Genomic DNA, 19253 nt, shown 5'->3' with positions numbered 1-19253 from the left:
GGGGGGGGGGGGGGGGGCCCGAATATGTCGAATACAAGGTATACGGCGCGGCGGTGCGATCAGCTATGCCGGACACGTGGAACGTGTTGTCGGAGAGCGTGTGCGGCGTTTATACCGGCGCACGAGCCATACGAAAGGAGCCATCGAGATTAGGATCCGACCAAAACACATTACGTACCATCGCTCGCCGGAGGCACAATAGACGCCGTGTATACGCCGGTTACGTGCGCAACGTCCTCGCTCGGTATAGACGATCTTGATAGAGAGAGAGAACGCCGGGGCCTCTCCGTACGCGAAGTCACTTTCTACCTTTGTGCGGGAACGTTTTCGCCGTAATTTGTGAACGCATCCCGCATATTTACGGACACCGTAAAGTAGAACTGTTCCGTACTCGAGCGGCCGTACTCGTAGGAATGACTCACTCGGACGACGACGAAGACGCCGTCTCGTTTCGTCCGCGCTCGCTACGTAGGAATGTAGGTAGGTGAGAGGAGCGGAGAAGGCCCTCGGAATTACACTCACACGCGAATCATTTATCAACGGCGCGCCCCGCAGTCGGTGGTATCGCGCGGTCCGCGCGTTTACGGCAGCGCGCGCCTATCGCCCGGTGCGCACGCGGATGAATAGAAAAAAGCGCGATTTTGCAGCGGACTCGCGGATCAAGTTATTTCGCGCGATTTCCCGAATAATCGCCGCGCGTAAGGAGAAAACGATTATCGAAGCGGCGAACCCTCGCGCTGCTACGGCGTGCAGCGCGGATGCACCACCGCTCTCTTTCTCTCTCTTTCTCGCTCCTTTTCCCCCGGTCTCTCCTTCTCGCAGCTATTTACTCCTAGCGGACCGTTTCAGCCCGTGTGTTACGTGCCGGGATATGCACATATAATTACGCCTGTATACACGCGTAAGTTTTCTTCGACTCGGGAGCGATAATCATTTCTGCCGCGCGCGGAGACTTTTACGCCGAGCGCGAGCGAGCGACCGGCGCAACGAGCCACGTTTCCGCGCGATTGCATCTATCCCGGGACGAGGCGCACCAGGCTCACGAAAGTATCTATACCCCCGTGACCATTAGTCCCTCCGCGCGTCCTCCCCTTTTCCGCGTCCGCCCCGCCGGTCTTTCCCGGCTTCTCCGCGAACGCGCGCTCTATAGCGCAGCGCTTGCCCTTTTACCCGCTTCCTCGCGGCTTCCTTGTTCCACGCCGAGCCGAGAGCCGATCGATTCGGTGAAGTAACTGCGAATAAACGTCGATGCAGAATGCGCATCATATACACGCGGATAGGCGCGGCGGCAGCACGTAATGCGTTTATTTTTAGTGCCTCGCGCGCGCGCGTGAAGAGAATGCCAAAGTATTCGCCTGTCTCCGTGTCTGCCGTGTACCGCGTTTGATCCCGCCGTTCGGTATCGCCCTCGCGAAAGATGCGTCGGGAATAATCGAATTTTCCAAGTATCCTGCGTGGAATCGGCCGGTGGGCACCGAGTATCCCTGCGCAGCTAGTCCGCGGAAACCGAAAAACGAGGACGCTCGCCCATCATTTTGGCGAGGAGGAACAATTAAATATTGTGAAAATTATGAAAATAAAAAAATGTAACTGGTACATTACAGTTCGACAAAAAGCTACGGTACATATACTGTAATCAAAGCTAATGACAAAGTATTGGCAATGCTTTATAAAAACAAATGCAACGAAAATTTCCCGATTTCACTACCAAATGTTCCTCCGCCAAATTCTGCACAACATACATTATTGAAAAATACACAGAAAACACAGAAAAATTATGCTTGCGAAAAGGAAGAAACTGGGGGAACAAATATTAAGAAAGATCCGAGGCCTGGCTTTATTATAAGTATGTTAATAAGTTTTGCGTGAAGATAAATGTTTACATCACCCTCTCACCCCGACCGAAATCTTGGCTACGTACGTTATGGCTAAGAATGAGCTTTCGAACTTTGTTAGTCAAAAATGTCGAGCCCGCCTCCGTCAGCAGAAATGTTAATTTCTTGATCCGGAGTGTTCGCTGAGCCCGAGTTCAAGATTTCTGATTGACAGGGTCCGAAAGCTGATATAGCTCCTAATTCGGATGATACCGCTCATTTTTTGGTTTTCTCCTGACGAAGGGCGAGCGCCGATTCTGTCTCGAGTCAAAGATATTTCGCGAAGTATATTCTCCGGAAAGTATACTCGAGTTCAAATCAAAGATCCGTCCGCAAGAAGACATCCGGTAACGACGAAACACTTCGTCGAGCTCCGAGCGGGACGCTAATTTTCCGCTTCATAAAAAAAAAGAGATTGAATTCTGTGGAGCGAGAAATTGACGCTCCCCCGAGTGGCCTCAGTCGCGCGGTGAGTTACGCGCACAATGTATACCGGTGATCATTCAATTTCGCGGCATTAATGACTCCGCTTACGCATTGTATTAATAAAGCTGTCACGCATCGCAGCCGTCACACAGCTCTCGTCGTCGATTTTTTGCAGCAACACCGCCGCGAGAGTTTACAATGCAGTGTGGGGAGTTATTTATTAAACGACACGTTCTCTCACCGATTCCCCATCGATCGGTTGTTCCGTCGATGGAACGTGACGAGCGTGCGCGATAATTGCAGGAAGACGCACGGTGCGCCGTCGATCCTGAATTCACAATCGGTGTCGAACGCGCAATACGGTGTCGGGTTATTACATGCGCATTGACGCGACGCCAGGTACATACCGATTGATCGCCCGATTAAAACGACGCTCAACCAGCTGAATTATGTATGCGAGATTTTTGTCGATGTTGATTGCAACGTTTCAAGACGGTTGTTTCGGACGCACGTATTTAACGTCACGAACAGCGAATTGATTGCCGATTCAAGGCCCAATTTGCATTTTTACGCATGTGTGTTAAATTTCTTTTGTATTCCTAGATAATATTTACGATTGTGCTGTTCGGTATTCTTGTTCTTTTTTATCCTTCACTCTTACCGCTCGTTATTACAGTTCGAAAAAGGCTGGCTTGAAATTATCTCGGATAATAAATGCCTTCGCCTTGCGAGTGTTAAGTATTGCGAATGCTGGTTGATTCTAACACGCTACGATAATATTTTCGCGTATAATTCTGAATAAGAGATTCGCTATTCAGGACGGACAAATAGAACCGAAATGGAGCCGAAGCGCGCGCGCCAATGTGATGAGGTAAAAGGACGCGACGCTCGCGCGCGCGTGCGTTACGCAACCGCATTGAGACCATAATGTCCGGCCTTGCAAAAAGAGGCCTGCTGGAATGCAGATCCTTTCAAAGGATAATCATTTCTCGGGAATACACGCCACACTACCGCTATTCAGGGTTCGATGAATATTGCATGGAAACCGTTCGAGCCGCGCCGGCGTTTAGCGTTCGCACCGGCCGCTACGTCAAATATTAACCCTGGAAATAAGCTTTCTTTGCCCACGTGCACATCACCGCCGAGTGAGCTATTTTACGATCGCGGCTATTATAAATGGAAGGCTCACTTAGATCAGAAATCTTCACTGACCGGTCGCTCTTCCGTCATTCGAGGCGATTTGTCGTTATGTTCGACGAGCTTCTTTATTTATCCAATATTGAATGAGTCGAAGGAAAATATGTCAAAGAGGAAATATCGCATTCCTGCGAACATTATAATTATAATAATTAATTGTAATAATTATCATGATTAATTATAATAACTTTTAACGTTGGGCAATTAACGACGTTGAATGTCGAACATTTTTAGGTACCATTTACCCAGAATGCAGATTTTAACCGTGTCAAACGCCTATAAACGTAGTTCGCACCCTGAGGGTTAAGTACATACCTTTATACTTAGTAATGTACATGATATATTGCTGCGTCCTCCGGCATCAGACTTCCTGATTCAGCATTCTGCTTCTGGCCGTTCCATTGTGACGCTCCGAATAATAGCACATAGCACTGACACACGCGCGCACAGACGCGATAATTCGACCGTGTTAATTAACGTGACGTCGACGAGAGTCCGATTAAATATTTCAAAAAGGCTACGGAATATTTTAATCGAGAATTATGCACAACGCACCGATACACTTACTCCACGTCGCGATACGTTTGTCGCTCTTCGGCACGAAACGTAATGATCGGTCACGAAAAAAGGCGCGAGAATATTTTAACAATAGATAAAAAGCGCTACATCATCTCCCGTCGATCCACAAACATCATAGCTCGTCGATTGCCAAGCAATCATAATAATCAACACACTCTCAAAACACTCGAGACCTTCAAGGCGATTAAATATATCCTCGTGCGTTACAGACTTTCCGGGAGTTTCTGTTGTGCTTCAAAACGCCGCCGAGTGACTCGCATACCATCAAGCACGTGTGTCGACAGGTTAGTTATTATTCCCATATTGAAAAAGGATTTCGTAACAATTACCAAACATTTAATTTAATTAATTCGTTAACGAAATGTTTGCTAATTGTTACCAGATTTTTGCGGTGCATCGAACGATAAAGATATTTCGTCAGCTCTTGAAGTATGTAATCAGTCATTAAGTCAACACGCGTTTCTAATCGAATCGTTATGTCCACGCGAGTATCAGTGCTAGTGTCACGAATGAATATCAAAAGTACGACGACGAAATAGCCAGAATGCTGAACCGAAAAACAAAATGCTGGAACGTACAGACAGCGATATATTACAGATTTCGAGGTGTGTAAAATCTCATTCGTTACACAAGTGAGATTTCCAATTTTAACGGATATTAGACGGATTTGCCAGCATCCACTTTCGGAAAAGCGGAAGAAATTAATTTCCGACCTTTCGGGAACGAAGTCGCGCGAAATGAGAAAGTTATTGCCAATCTGTTTATTCGTTCCGCGAAATTCGCCCGACCGGCGCGTTCCAACCCCGGTCTTACGGTATTTCTCTAGCGCGGCGAATGCGGATATGTGAGGCGAAAAGGTTCGTTACGCGGGTAACTACTCGCGCAATTTCGTTTCGAATAACCGCTCGGTCCCGGCCCATTGGGAAACCGTGCGATGCGAAAGGAAGAAGGGAAAAGGCGGGAAATGAGTTTTACCCTCTTACGTGGCGCGAAGCGCTCTCTTACGTGTCACGCGATTTCCCTCGAACGCGCGGCGGATCCTCTTAACGACCGCCTTTCCATCGTGGCGATCAAATATGAGCGAAATCGGTTGGTTACACATCGGTATTTTTATTTACGTAAATCAAACGCATCGACGTTCCTTGTCGCCTTGTCCGACTTTCTCCAACGTAAATATCCACACACGGCAAATTCAGAGACGCGCTCAGGTGTACGGACGTTAAACGCCGCACTTCAGAGCTTTCGTTATTCAGACATTCCGAAACTCATGTTCTTTCTCGTTAAATCAAATTACGCGCTGATAATACGATCGTTCTGTCTGGCAATTCTTTAAAAAATTGTTGGAAGTCTCCGAGTTTCAAAAAATTTTTTTCAAATAAAATTCGATAAAAGACACATAAAATTATAGAGATAACAGAGTACGTCGGTTGCATGTTACTGAAAATTACAGAAATGTAAATTAAAAAATAACAGAAATTATCGCATTATGGATATTTCCAGCGATTGTTGTGTTTTTTACTCTTCTCACGATTCGATTTATTACGCATGAAATTATGAAGGGCCGTAAAATTCCGAGACACCCACGAACGGTTTAAGTATGCCGCCGGCGTGAAGGAGCACGTCGTCGCGGTTCGAAGCCGAAGAAAGAATTCACGTCAAGGATCTCTAGGGCAGAATACATTAAGCGCTTTTTAGGCCTCGCACGTCCCACGAAAGTTTACCGCGATCGCGCCTCAGTTAAAGGTAGATTTACGTCTCTCCTGACCTACGGTCCTCGGAAGTTGTTTGCGTGGCTTAAAAAGGAGAGGGCGAGAGAGAGAGAGAGAGAGAGAAGCGAGAGGCGTTAGCGTTCCGCCGCTTATTGAGAGGACAAACAAAAATGTAGGATCGTGAAATCCGACTTCTCCCGAGCTCCTACCTGGCTCGATAAATATACATATTAGGAGAGAGTGAAATGTGCGTTACATATTGCGTAGAAAGTGAGCGAGCGTCTCGTTAACATTAATTTAAACGGCTCGACGAGTGAGACGCGCATAATTCGAGGGTGACAAAAAGCGGTCCTCATCGGGGAATATTCATCCGATCTCAGACTGATGGTTTCCAACGATGTCACCTCATAGCTAACATCCGCATATAAACCAAATTACGTCTTCCAACACGATGCTCATGGAAAAGTCGCGCAAAAACGAGCGAGATAGCCGAGTATAGAGCGTCAAGTTCACAATATGCGCGGAGTGTGCACTTAGTGCGTGAGAGGCCGATACAGCGTCAACTTTATAGATCGCTCCGAGGCACGCGTACGGTCGCGCCTAGAATACACCGGCGTCTCAACCGGCGGCGAAGGGGTTAACGAGTGCGTGGTTGCGTATAGCGGTGCTGCCTTCCTGCCGACGTTCGTATGTGTGTATGTATCTCAAATGAACATTCCATAACGAGGCGAAGAGAACGCCTCGTAAATCAGAGTTCGGGAGGTTAAACGGGACTTCCGCGACGGGCGCGCACTCCGTCCGTCCGTCCGGCTGCTCGTGTTCCTTCATTGCCCCGCAGAAATGTACATCGGTCGCGAGTCGGCGGCCACGAGATGGGCGAAGCAGGTGGAGAGAACGAACGAACGATCGCGGCTGAAAGATGAACGGAACCACGACGGCCCCGGCGGAGTCGCGTTCGAGAACGAACGAACGAACGGAGATGCGTCAGGTGAGGAATGCTCGTGAAAGTCTCGAGCCATTGAGCACGACGAACGAGGCTCGGCTTATATCGCCCGCCATTCGCGCGCGGCCCTTATCTCCGCAGGCCTTAACGTTAGGTAAGACTTTATGGCGGCCTGCACACGCCAAGGTCTCGTTTCCGCGTACCAAGGTTACCGGCGACGAAACGAGAAAGAGAGAGAGATGAGGGCTCGAGACGCAGCGGAGACGCGGAACGGGCCCGTTTCAACGCGGTAATGGCCGTTCGTACACGTGTATGGGTGTATATGTGTGGGTGGGAGTGCGGGGTGAGTCGCGTTAGAGCTGAGGATAAAAGTCCGATCCGATTTAGCCTTCGATCCAGCTCCGTTCTACGTCTCGCCCGGGTAGTTTATTGTTATTATCCGCGCTGAGACGCTTTTCTTTGCAGTCCGGCAGGCGTCCGGAGTTAATCGTGTACGCGATTGCAAATTGTCGTTTCAACGAAGATGTTGAGGTAGAGATAGGGTAGGTGGGTAAGTGGTGATGCCCGAAGTAGGAAAGGTCAAGACGAGTCGCTTCCGTCTCATTTTAATTCAGTTATCCATCACGGTAGTAGACGGTATCGATCACCTTTCGGAAGCAGCCAGTCGCGATAATCATTAACCCGAAACCCGGCTGACCCAGAAAATTCGCAAGGTGAGAGCCGGAACGCGAAGTCAGGCCGTGCGGATGAGCGACTCCGACCTCTCATTCCAGTCTTGGTAGCTGCGCGTTAAATTAATGCGTTCGCGCTTCTCGCGGATAAATTGAGCCTTCGCGCCTTACAATGTTAACGGACACGTGTAGCGTCTTCGATCGAGCTCACTCCCCCTCTCTCTCTCTCTCTCTTTCGTGGGAGTATTTTTTTAAACGACGATACATAACACACCGCTCACGTAAAGCCGGCGTGAAACGCTTGTTGCATAACGATGAAGTATAAAAAGTGATCTCGCCTCTCGCAATTTGCGCTCGCTAATCCGATGTATGCAACGATCTGCCGAAACCGCGAGCGATTTATCGCGCCGCATTTCTCTCGCCGAGAATGTGAAGCTTCCGCAAAAAAAAAATTACATAAAGATCGTTGACGCGAGACGGATGCTTCGCGGCTTAGTAATACCTCGCCGTTACGTAAGACTTTTCTGCGCCGAGCAATATTTAAATGTCGTCGAAAGATCGCGATACGCGAATCTGCGCAATAAGCAAGAACCGATCGGTCGGACGCGATCGATTCCTTGACATCACCCATCTTTCGATGACACATGATACGCGCGGCCACGGCTGACCTTTGAGACTGTCACTGTCGGACGCGTAGTCAAGTTTGTCATCGCACGTATGGAAAACCGGACGAAAAAAAAGCGCGACGAGCAGACAGTTGTAATGTTTCACGCTTATTTCGCGTTCGTTAATTTGACATTCCAATGTATGTCCCGGTTTTTCATTGAGAATTCCAACACGCAACGATCATCGTTCGGCTCGCCGGGACAAACTTTGTCATCGCACAGACGGGTTTCATTCTCGACGGTCATTCAGCGTTCGTGCGACCTTTAACGGCCGAGTTCATTCGGACGCGGAATCGCTGCGCGGTATTTTAGGCCGTCTCGTAATTCCGTCTCTCTTCCCCCCCCCCCTTTTCTCTCTCTCTCTCTCTCTCTCTCTCTCTCTATATATATATATATATATATATATGTATGTGTACGCGCATGCCGTCGCGGTTCTCCTCACGTGTCTGTTTAATTCTGACGTTAATCGGTATGTATAATCGCGAATGCGAATTCACATAGCGCACGCAATTATCTCACGTATTGGATTTATCGTATTGACTCACGCTATCTGAATTTACGATACCTCTCAGGTATGCGTAAACTTTGAAACACGAGGAATAATTATATCGCTCTCATGCGAAACGCGAAATTATGCAATTTCACAAGTCGAGGACTCGTGCCGTAGTTTATTGTTCCCGCGCACACGCGATACAATATCAGTCAGATCCAACTGAAATACCGACGACCAAGTAAAACCGCGTGAGGTACATACTCCGCGTCGTAATTAATTACAAATCCGTATTTACGGATCGTTATTCCGCTTAAGTCAACATTTCTTGTTGCATGAAATAAGTATAAGCGAGGACGTCAAATAATCCAAGATTCATGATACTATGATTGTCTCTCGAGTGTATAATTTTTCAAATGACGACGAGTCCTCCCGCTGTACCTTGAAGTTCGACGGAATTTGCAGAATTAATAAAGCCCAAAATTCCCGCTCGGGGTAGCATTCGCGTTCTTTAAACGACGGCGTGACGCACGCACGAATTGTCGGCGTCTGCATCGTATCTCATTAACCTGTCTGCTAAATTAGGCGAGGTGTGAAAAAGGACCCCGTGAACGCGAATAATGAGATTTTTCGGGAGAGAGGGACGAGAAATATACGGTTTTCGGTGCGAGCACGGCGGGTACCGTAACGCCGTGAAAGATGGCTATCGCGGTCGCGACCGGCGGGGAGATGCGGAGGGCGACGGTTGGATTCGGCACGACAGAGTGTAAATAAAGTTCACGATCGACGCGGACGCGATGGTAGGCCGGCGGAGTGCTCTAACGGAGCAACGTCACGGCACGTTAACGTTCCACCAATGCGGAGGAGCTATCTTTCCGCGGTCATTTTCCATACTCCGTCGGCCAGAGATCGCAGATCCGCGAGAGTTACCGTCGTTTCCGCGCGGCACGGTTCTGTCGAATAATCGATAGATCGCGAAAGACCCCGAAAATCATCAACGCGACGTGAAATACGATCGTTTCTTCAATTTTCCCGCCGTTCCTGCGACTCCTTCGATCGGAGGCGATCAGTTCGCGAGGACTTGGCGCGTCGAAAATCGACGGATGACTTTTTCGAAAAATCACCCGCCTTTTCCGGCGAAATATCAATTCCGAGTTGAAATTTCCGCATAATCGACTTTAAGTTTATAAAATTACACTCCATCGTGTAATTTAACATTCCAAAATTGTTCACGATTCAGCGAAAATCGGTTTGCGACCCCGCTAATGGGTCGTGACCCATACTTTGAGAGTCTCTGCTTTCGAGAAATTCGCGAGAGACCACCTGTCTCGAGGGTAACGTCATCGGCTGGGTCGGCTGGGTATTTGCGACTTAATTTATCACGGCCCCGGCGAATACGAATAATAAATGCGGAATGAAAAGCTCGCAAAACGCGGCGCGCCGAGGAAACGAAGAGGCTCCGAAATGCAGTAAGTCGCGTGTCCGCGGCAGAGAATGCGACATTTATAGGCGAACCGCGCGCCGTCCAACCACGGGGGAATCTCGTATCGAGGATATTGCCGGCGCGAAATTTTTCAGCGCGTCCGTCCGTCCGGCCGCTCCTCTCTTCGGTTCGGTTATACCGGCCATAACGTGCGCGCGTCTTTCCTCGTGCACCAACGCTCGTAAAAATCGCGCATTGTGTTTGGGTGCAAGCGGAAAGATGCTCGTCTATGTCGGCATTGTTTTCCGTCTTAGAATATCGCGCGCGCGCGCGCGGCCCGCCACGACTATTCTTTCTTTATCTGGAAATATCGGCCGCGATCTACCGCGTTCGACCCGCTGGCTTCTTCGCTCCTCGTGAGAGACAGCGAGGGTGGACGCACCTGCCTCACCCCGACAATTAAAACCGCTGTCGAAAGCTCGTGCACTCTAATTTTGCCGATTCGACGCGCGTCACCCTCCGGATAACTGCTCGAAATACAGCAGTCTCGCATTTGACCTCGTAGGTGCGAGTTTTCAGTTTCGATTTGATTCAATCGATTAACAATCGTCGACCCTCTTACACGCTGACTTCCAAATACGATGAAACGGTCACACGTGCGAAGATTAAAATCAATGACACGTGAGGTTCGTCGGGCAACTTTTTGCGGGGCAGCGATCTTGCACCGCCACGATGGTTATTCATACGAGATAGATAAAGAGAAAGAGAGAGAAAGAGAGAGAGAGGGATCCGTTCGTAATGACTCTCGACTACCAGCGGATTAATTACCTAGCTACGCTTCTCTAAAGCAAGCCGGGAAAAAACAACGTTTCATCGAACAACTCGCGGGGATAATGCTGAACGGCGCAACCTTGAACGCGAACATATCTTTCCCCTTCTTTTTCTCTTGCTTCTTTTTTTTTTTTCGGCGATTCCGCAGAGCCGAGACGGTAGTTAGCCTAGATGAGTAAAAATTTAGTACGGTGCAAAAAGCGGCGGCTTTCCCACGTTTTAACGCCCGTAAATCATGGCGATAATCAGGCGCGCATTCCCATAACGCGGATGGTCGCAATAACCGCCTCGGAGGTTGATCACCCGGGGAATTATTATAGGTAAACAACTATTTTCACCTCGGCGAGAGATGCTACCGGCGCAGCGATAAAAAAATCAAGACCGCGCGCAATGAAAATTCTCCGGCGCATTCCGTAACTCCGCACGCACGCACGCGATACTGCCCGCACGTGTGTGTATGCGCGCGTGCGTGATGCGTGCGTCGGTGCGCGGGACGCACATGAACGGACTGCTGTAACGAGCGCGGCTACATAACTAAACGCGAACGGCCGATGGATCGGCGCTCGTGTTTCGGAATTTACAACCGCCGCCGAACGATCGACGGCCTTGACGGCGAATCGCCGGGAAAACGCCGTCTGGATTTTCCGTCGATCCTTTTCATCGTACTTCCCGTCCCGCATCCCCCTATTCATTGCACACTTCGCTACCTCACCCTTCCGTCCCTTCGCTCCTCCTCCCTGTTTACTATGCAATTAATCAAACCTGAACCGCACGACTTAAAAGTCTAAGATAGTCCATCATCGACAAGCGCGCCTGTCCGGCGCGTCGAGAGAGGCTCCGTTCGGAGCTCGTCTCGGCCGAGCGATGTGTGCGAGAGTAGCAGGCGGTGCTCCGAAGCGTAAGACCGCAACTACATTCTATCCGTGTGATACCACGATCTGTGACGTCTATCTGGAAGTAAGTCTAATGGCCTTCGATGATTGACGTATCCGATAGAAATTAGTCGGCCGCGTGAGAATGTGTCCCGGGCGCGCGATATTTCGAAAGCAGGCCGACGTGTCACGCGAGACAGTCGAAAAGCTAATCGGACCCGCGGCGACGCAGCCACCACCTGTGTGTGTGTACGCGTGCCCGCGCACACGCAACGAAAGGTACGGAATGGAAATAGGGCGTGCAAGCCGCTCGCCGTGTCAACGATGGGCGACATGCGACACGTGCGTGTGTGCGAACGTGTTTCGCGAGACACCCCGTGATTCCCCCGTGTGTGTCACTCGGACTCGAGTCACCCTGACGCATCGATCCACTTGTGTGTGTGTGTGTGTGTGACACGTTACTTTCTCTCGAACGACGCGTCGACGCATCGACAATCACCTGAATTACGACGCTGAATTATAACCTAAGTCAACTGACTGACCTGAGTTAGCCTGCCTTCGGGGAGCGTGTTACCAGCGCTATTCCTTCGTTCTGTTCTTGCTTTCCGTCTAATTGGCGACAAAGATAGAATGACACGATAATTCCCGATGGTTCCTCGAACGCAGTCTTAACCAACCGGACCGGGTGAACGGTTGCAATTTCGAGGTTAATTACTCGAGACTCCCGACGAATTCTCTTCGCCGGGAAGACGACGACAGTCTCCGCGCGTCGACGCGCGCACCGACCACCTGTCCGCCCGAATTCGGCCTCCGATTCGTGCCCGACGTCGCCAGCTCCCAAATTCAAACTGTTTCAAGCGGATCGGCGCGAAAATGGCGGCGTTAATACACACACGTCGCGAGCGCGCCAAAACTAAGACACCGCGAAGTCGAACCCGGAAGAGAATCGCTCACTCTCTCTCTCTCTCTCTCTTTCTCTTTCATTCTCCCGCGCGCAGTTTCGCTGCGGTAATACGCGCGATTTCCTAGTCTCGCCACGTTCGATCGCCGGGAAATGCAAAATCGATACTCACCGATAGATCCGCTGGCGTTGCTCCGTTTCCCACGACACCGGCGAGCTGCCTCTCTCTCTCTCTCTCTCTTTCTGCCCGTCTTTCTCTCCTTCTATCTCCCTCTTCCTCTCGATCCGGCACAATCGAACCCGGGCTGGCACGAGAGATCACTGCACCGTCCGCCGAAGAACGGTATATAATAACGCACTGCAGTCGCGCGATCTCTAGAACGCGGGGGAACGAACGGACGTCATGCACTGTGTCACGATCACTGTCGATCGCCGCGACGACGCGGCGCGACCTCCTCCTGGGGGGACCGGGCGTCCTCTAGTGGTAGTGTCGCACCACGTCGGAGCGCGCGCGACCGACGTAACACGCCGCGACGACGTTCGGCATCTGCGACCACCTGCTGCCGAACTCCGGCCGCCGTGTTTACATCGCACGACCCAGAGGGCGGGAGGGGAGGCGACGCGAAGAGCGGTGCGTGAATGCGCGATGACGCGTGGGCGCTGCCGTGTCGTGCTTCTCTCTCTCTCTCTCTCTCTCTCTTTCTTGCTTCCTGCCGTTGCTTGTCGCTCGGCGTCTCGCGGGCGAGTGCGAGAGCCGCGCGAGCTTAGCGCACCTTCACCGCGAAATCGGGACCTCGAGGAGGAGGCGAGCGCGCCGCGGCGGCTCTCGCTCTCCCACCCGCGCCACTCGTTTACCTCCGTCGGAGAACGGTACACCTTTTTCCATTTCGCTCTTCTCTTCTATCCACCCCTCGGGGGCCCGTCTTCCGCGCCGCGGCTTTTTAAAGGGGACGCAAGGACGGCGCTCTTCCGCGGGAAGCGGCTCTCTGATAAGCGCGCCCTGATCGCGAGATGAATCGGAGATATCGCGCGTCACCCGACCGGCGAGACACTCTGGCTTGAATTTCAATCTCGATTCCAATTAATTTGGCCCAATGTCTGACCAAACTTCGAATCAAATGTCAAAGTGCCTGAATGAGTTTTTCAAATACGAAAAGGGTGAAAGAATTTCTGAATGTGTTACCTTTACCGTTAGTAACATAATATTTTCGCTCTCTTCTTTGGGGCTTCTTGTAATATTTTAGTAATAATAATAATAATAATATCAGTCGTCCAATAAATAATCGCGCGTCTGCAACTCCAAGTTTAAATAAAACCTGTTCAAGTTCAATCGAAAATATACTTGATATTCGAATTTACAATACTTTGCCATCCCTTGCAAGCAATTTCGTTCTCACCAAAAAGTTTCGAGATTTCGAAATTCTGCCAATGTCGTCGTATGTCGCAATAAATAATAGCACGACCGAATAAATCGGGTCCATTGAAATTGTCATCAGGCATCGTGTAGCCGGTTAGTTCGCAATAAGCTCGGAAATCTAATAATCGTACGAGAGGATGGAGCGCAACGTGCGCTTCGCGCACAGAGGGACCGCCTGCGTCAGGTTTCGGTGGACGATCACGAAATTACGGTGCCTCAGGCCGGCGCTCGATCGCCTCGTTTTTTCGTCGGTGCACTTAGCCGCGCGTGAGGCCCAATCGCGATCGGTCGACCAGCAACGAGAAACGATTCGGACGGACCACCGCGGCACCGAGAAACAGACAGCCGGTTTATTAGGGCCGGTACATTAATATAAGGATAAAAGGAACACGAAGCGAGATACGATATCGCCGGCGCACAGCACGGTAATGCCCGATGCGCTCGGTTACAAAACTCGGGTGAATTCGAAAAAAAAAAGAAAAAAAGAAACGCGAAAAATAAACCACGCGCAGAAATTATCTGATTATCCTCTACAAATATTCGCTACTCACATTTCACACGCTCGAGCAAAAATCTGCCGCGTTGAATCGACAGGCACGTGTAGACAGCAGCAGTAGTCTATAAAATTCGAATTTGATTAATTCGACTTGATCGGATTTTGTATACGCTTGGTCGGAAAAATATTTAAATCGTACGAGACATCTTGTGATTAATCGAGAATTCACGCGTAATGTACTGCCATAGCGAGACCGCGTCATCTAGCATCGTCGACCTGAAATCGCTTGAATCGACCTTGAATCGCTGAGCTAAATCGTAATTGGTTACACTTCGTAATTATCCTCGCGGTAATCCTCGTTCCTCACTAATCCTATCGAATGCGTGAAAGCGCATATTGCAGGTGTTGCGTGCCTTACTATCATGTGGAATCACACGAGGAAAATTGTCACGTTGATCGGACCGCACCTTTACGATGATGATAATCGACGGGCATTAGAAAAAGCGCTTTAACACGTGTAAAAGTGAAAAAAAAGTTTCTAGTAAAAATATTAATCTGACAAATAGATGATTGCAGCTATTCGGTGCAGCTGAATTTCGCAATATGCGGTGGAAATGAAAAATATCCAATATCGCGATTTAATTGCGAAGATTTGTCTATTTATCTGTAAGACTGAAAATGAGGTTACGGGAGATATTTATTAAACAGCATACCATATTTTGAGGTACACCATGTAGGTACACTAAACAACTTACAATTCATTTGCACCGATATCAGTGTTTCTAATGCTATATACAAATATCTATATAAATTAAGATTACTTATGAGGTGGCCATGCCCACTGATTTGCTGGTGCCTCCTGCATCAATTTCTCCCACGGTTTCCATTCTAACATCTTCTGTGCCAACGATATCTCGCTTTTGACTTGTAATACGAGTTCTTCAACCTGTCCGCAGTCTATTTTTTCCTCTACAGTTCGTATATCGGTATTCTATAAGATATCATACTTTATCATAAACTGCAGTTTTATTAACTTAATTAATATCATTAGCTCGCGGAATAATAATCGTTGCTAAAATAACACACATTACTCTTACTTTCTTCACAATATCCAATCTGTCTTTGGCAATTTTCTCTGTTACTTCTCGATAAACGTATTCCTTAGGAAAGTTCGTTAACAACACCAGGAGTTTATTATACAGCGGAATTAAATCCTCGTAAGGATATTTGTTCACAGCCAGCCCTGTCAATCGTGTAGACTGAAAGCAAAGAAACGTTGGCGTGAAAAAAATGAGTTCTGAAATTTCGCAACTAGAGGTTATTTGGATCAAGATCAAGATATTCAGACGCAATTATTAATTAAGACGATTAAAGCTCTAATTAGGTAAATTCCTAATGAAATTTCTACGTAAATTACCTTCTTGAGTACACCTGCCATCGTTAGGAATATTACCTAACACTTTGTGTTCTATACAACTCGTTCTCTCTCCGCTCCGTTATTCTAACCTCAAAATTCCCAGTTCTTACACAAGGACAAGAAATGTCCAACCGATAAAGAAGCTTGCTATCATTAGTTCCAAAATTCCCGTTATGAGCCGCCAGTTTCCAGTAATAAATTGAGATCGTAACAAAGATAAAATATCAGTATCACAACTTACAATCATCTCAATATTGTATAAACGGACCTACAATGAAATATCTTTTATATTTTTTAAAAATACATTTTGTAATACCTATCTATGCTCATTGAACAATACTGTTTGTTCGTTTGTTTTTACTCTTGTTGATATCATAGTTCGTACGGATAAAATGGACATTTCTTATTTTAAATACTGGATCGGGTCGACATCTCTCTTTTACTGTACAATAAAATAAGAGAATAATTTAAAGATAGAGTGTTTATTTATATTTTCCGCGTATAAAGAATGTTTATCGGTTAGATTTCGCAACACGCTCTAACTCGTCCTTTTTCTTGATCGCGTACGAATTTGATGAACCTTTAGCGGCATTGATAAGTTCATCGGCTAAGCACTCCCCAATTGTTTTGATGTTACGGAACGCGGCTTCCCTCGCGCCAGTGCACAACAACCAAATAGCTTGGTTAACACGACGCAATGGGGACACGTCTACAGCTTGCCTTCTTACTGTACCAGCGCGACCAATACGTGTAGAATCTTCCCTTGGACCGGAGTTGATGATGGCTGTGACGAGAACCTGAAGCACAAACATTCCAATTAAATGTGATATTAATTACACTATAGTTAGATTATAGTTAAATTTGCAAAACTATAAATTTCTTAGAAGAATCAAAGAAAATTTTAGCACAATAAATCTTCAAATGGATAGATTTAAATTTCCTGATACACTATTGTTCATATATTTATGAACCTGAATATAAAATAGATTTCAAGTAAATTCACCTGTAAAGGGTTCTCGCCAGTGAGAAGGTGGATGATCTCAAAAGCATGCTTCACAATTCGCACAGCCATTAGTTTCTTTCCATTATTTCTGCCGTGCATCATGAGAGAATTTGTAAGACGTTCCACAATAGGGCACTGGGCTTTTCGGAAGCGTTTAGCTGCATAACGTCCAGCTGAATGTGGAAGGTATTTCGCATTCTTCTCCTTGACGGCGATGTAATCTTGCAAGGACATATCATTCACTTGCACATCGTCACAGTTCCAGCGTCCGAACAGCTTGATCTCAGGTAGTTCGGCCGTCATGGTAACTGGTATTGTAGTGGTGGTTGTTACCACCATATCTTCAAATCCTTCTTTATCCTCCATTGTTTATCTGGAAAACAAAAGGAATCTCTTAGTACTACTTACAACTTGAAACACAAAATATTATTACAAACTACTTCAAGCAGTTCCTTTGTTTATATCATTAAAAGTTGTGCTAATGTTGCCTTTCTGCTAATTTTCCAAGATATATTAATTAATTAATTACAATATAAGTATCAAGTCATAGAGAAATGACCATAAAGATCACATAATTTAGTATAAATTGCTATCACATAGTGTTACATTTAAGTAACACAGTTCTAAATTGTTCTGAACAATATAGATTAACAGAAGATGAACTCATTAATGAAGAATGAAGAACGAGATATAAGTAAATCGTACGATGATCTTCCTATTAACAAACATCGCTGGGAAAACACCATTTATATTATTAAAAGCATCTACACTCTTTGTTTGAATCTAGACATCGGAATCGTGCTGGAACGCAGTTAGCGAAAAATCCGATATCTCACGATGCGTTTCCGTGCCGTAACAAGTGAATCGCAAGCGGAGCGAGAGACTCGAGTTGAATTTTCCGAGGAAATGTTTTAATGAATATACACGGAGCACAACGAAGCTGGCAAGACATGTGGCCACGCGGTCACATGTACCGCGCTCGGGCGTGGGTTAATCGCGTAAAATCCCGCTCATATTTCGCACCTGTACGATCACTGATCAGCTCTCCGATGTTACCAATTGCTCAATTCGTCCAATTCACGCTACTCCGGCACAAAATTACTTTGATGTAACAATATTTTCTACTCTACGACTTACGTTCACGTCTACTTCTTACATGCGTGAGCAGGAAAAGATCATGACACCGCCAACGCCATCTGCCTATGATTATCCGTTTCCGAGTCAACTTTACGACTGTGACAAAGAAACACGTTGTGAACTGTTAAAATTATTCTCCTATCCTTTGGTATTTATAAATGTAAATAATGTTAATCATGCTACTCATCAGATGAGCTGTATGTAAGAAATTCTAATAACAAGAATGAGTATTTAGATGGTACGATTACTGATTTGACGAACGTTACAGCATCGATAAAGTGTTACTATAGGTCGGAAACTCTATGAAAATTTTGTGACATCTGGCGTCTAGATTCTTATTGGCTTTAAATTATTTCTTTACCGAAAATTCCGTGATTGCTAGTATTTTGTTCCAATGAATTTATACTATGTCGATTATACGATATCCGCTATAATCAGATTTGGTATAATATCGAATATTGTACAATTTTTAATGTAATGATAATAAACTTGTGTCACAATCAATTATCGATGAAATATTGATAAATAAGTCGATGAACGGCTATCGGTTCATAACTTGTCATTGCAAAATCGTCGATTTTTTAGATATTAGATCAATTTCGGGCTTTTCGTGCATATTTACAATACTTTTATGATTCTTAAAGAAATGATGCCTTGTGATTGGTCGCTTCACTATGCGTCGCGTGCAGCGGTACTTCGAAAATCTCAACCGTAGCTTTCTTCAAGTCAGTTATGGAACGGATCATGGCGGTTGGGGTGCGAAAAGCCGTTCCGTATTCGGGCCTGAGCATAAAATTTATAGCAATATTTCCTGGAGAAACGTAAACGTATGTGGGAATCGCAAGTCAATGCATAATGATTGACGTAAATGTAAGTGATATGATGGATACGGCGTCGGTTTGCCTCTATCGGAGACGGTTATAACTGACTTTATACTCCGACTCTTTCGCGATTTTGCTGAAGACGAATTCCGTGCACGAATTATTGTCGAGAGTGCTAAGAGTAAGTTTTTCGCACACGTCGTGACAAAATATCGTCGAAAATCTGGCGAGAATGAATCTTTCGTGAAACGGGTTATCAGAAATATCGAATGAAATTCGCACTTTTGTTCCCAATGTCTCGATCACTGCGGCAGCCACACAGCAAAAAGTGTCAACATGTGTGAGTGTGTTAACATTTTATTTATGTACTTTTTAACACAT

The 19253-nt window shown here is 47.0% G+C and overlaps 3 protein-coding genes across 9 annotated transcripts in view; all 3 read right to left on the bottom strand.

Annotated features, from left to right (window-relative positions):
- Nucleotides 1-13308, bottom strand: part of LOC106749893 — an 80359-nt gene extending 67051 nt beyond the window's left edge. For all 6 annotated transcript variants that reach the window (XM_014629821.1, XM_014629830.1, XM_014629812.1 and 3 more), the window contains exon 1: nucleotides 12754-13308. The gene's annotated coding sequence lies outside the window, so the exon portion shown is untranslated. The remainder of the gene's footprint in view (nucleotides 1-12753) is intronic.
- Nucleotides 13309-15173: 1865 nt separating this feature from the next.
- LOC106750089 (NADH dehydrogenase [ubiquinone] 1 alpha subcomplex subunit 5) lies at nucleotides 15174-16127 on the bottom strand. Its single transcript, XM_014630174.1, has 3 exons — nucleotides 15912-16127; nucleotides 15592-15753; nucleotides 15174-15485 (listed from the first exon to the last, which is right to left on the bottom strand). Exons 1-3 carry the CDS (start codon nucleotides 15930-15932, stop codon nucleotides 15312-15314), a joined length of 357 nt encoding a protein of 118 aa, XP_014485660.1. The 5' UTR covers nucleotides 15933-16127; the 3' UTR covers nucleotides 15174-15311.
- Nucleotides 16128-16374: 247 nt separating this feature from the next.
- On the bottom strand, nucleotides 16375-18146 carry LOC106750079 (40S ribosomal protein S5). Of its 2 annotated transcripts, none has more exons than XM_014630164.1 (3): nucleotides 18052-18146; nucleotides 16915-17287; nucleotides 16375-16708 (listed from the first exon to the last, which is right to left on the bottom strand). In XM_014630164.1, the coding sequence occupies exons 2-3, from the start codon at nucleotides 17278-17280 to the stop codon at nucleotides 16424-16426; spliced, it is 651 nt and encodes a 216-aa protein (XP_014485650.1). In that variant the 5' UTR covers nucleotides 17281-17287; nucleotides 18052-18146; the 3' UTR covers nucleotides 16375-16423. The 2 variants fall into 2 exon arrangements, with proteins under 2 accessions (XP_014485650.1, XP_014485639.1); XM_014630153.1 differs by having other exon boundaries at nucleotides 17938-18092.
- Nucleotides 18147-19253: the final 1107 nt, after the last annotated feature.

This window comes from Dinoponera quadriceps, unplaced genomic scaffold (assembly GCF_001313825.1).
Source record: "Dinoponera quadriceps isolate SergipeBrazil2010 unplaced genomic scaffold, ASM131382v1 scaffold37, whole genome shotgun sequence".
Taxonomy (NCBI): Eukaryota; Metazoa; Arthropoda; class Insecta; order Hymenoptera; family Formicidae; genus Dinoponera; species Dinoponera quadriceps.
Note: the sequence above shows the minus strand (reverse complement) of the source record. Positions and strands in the feature narration are given on the sequence as shown.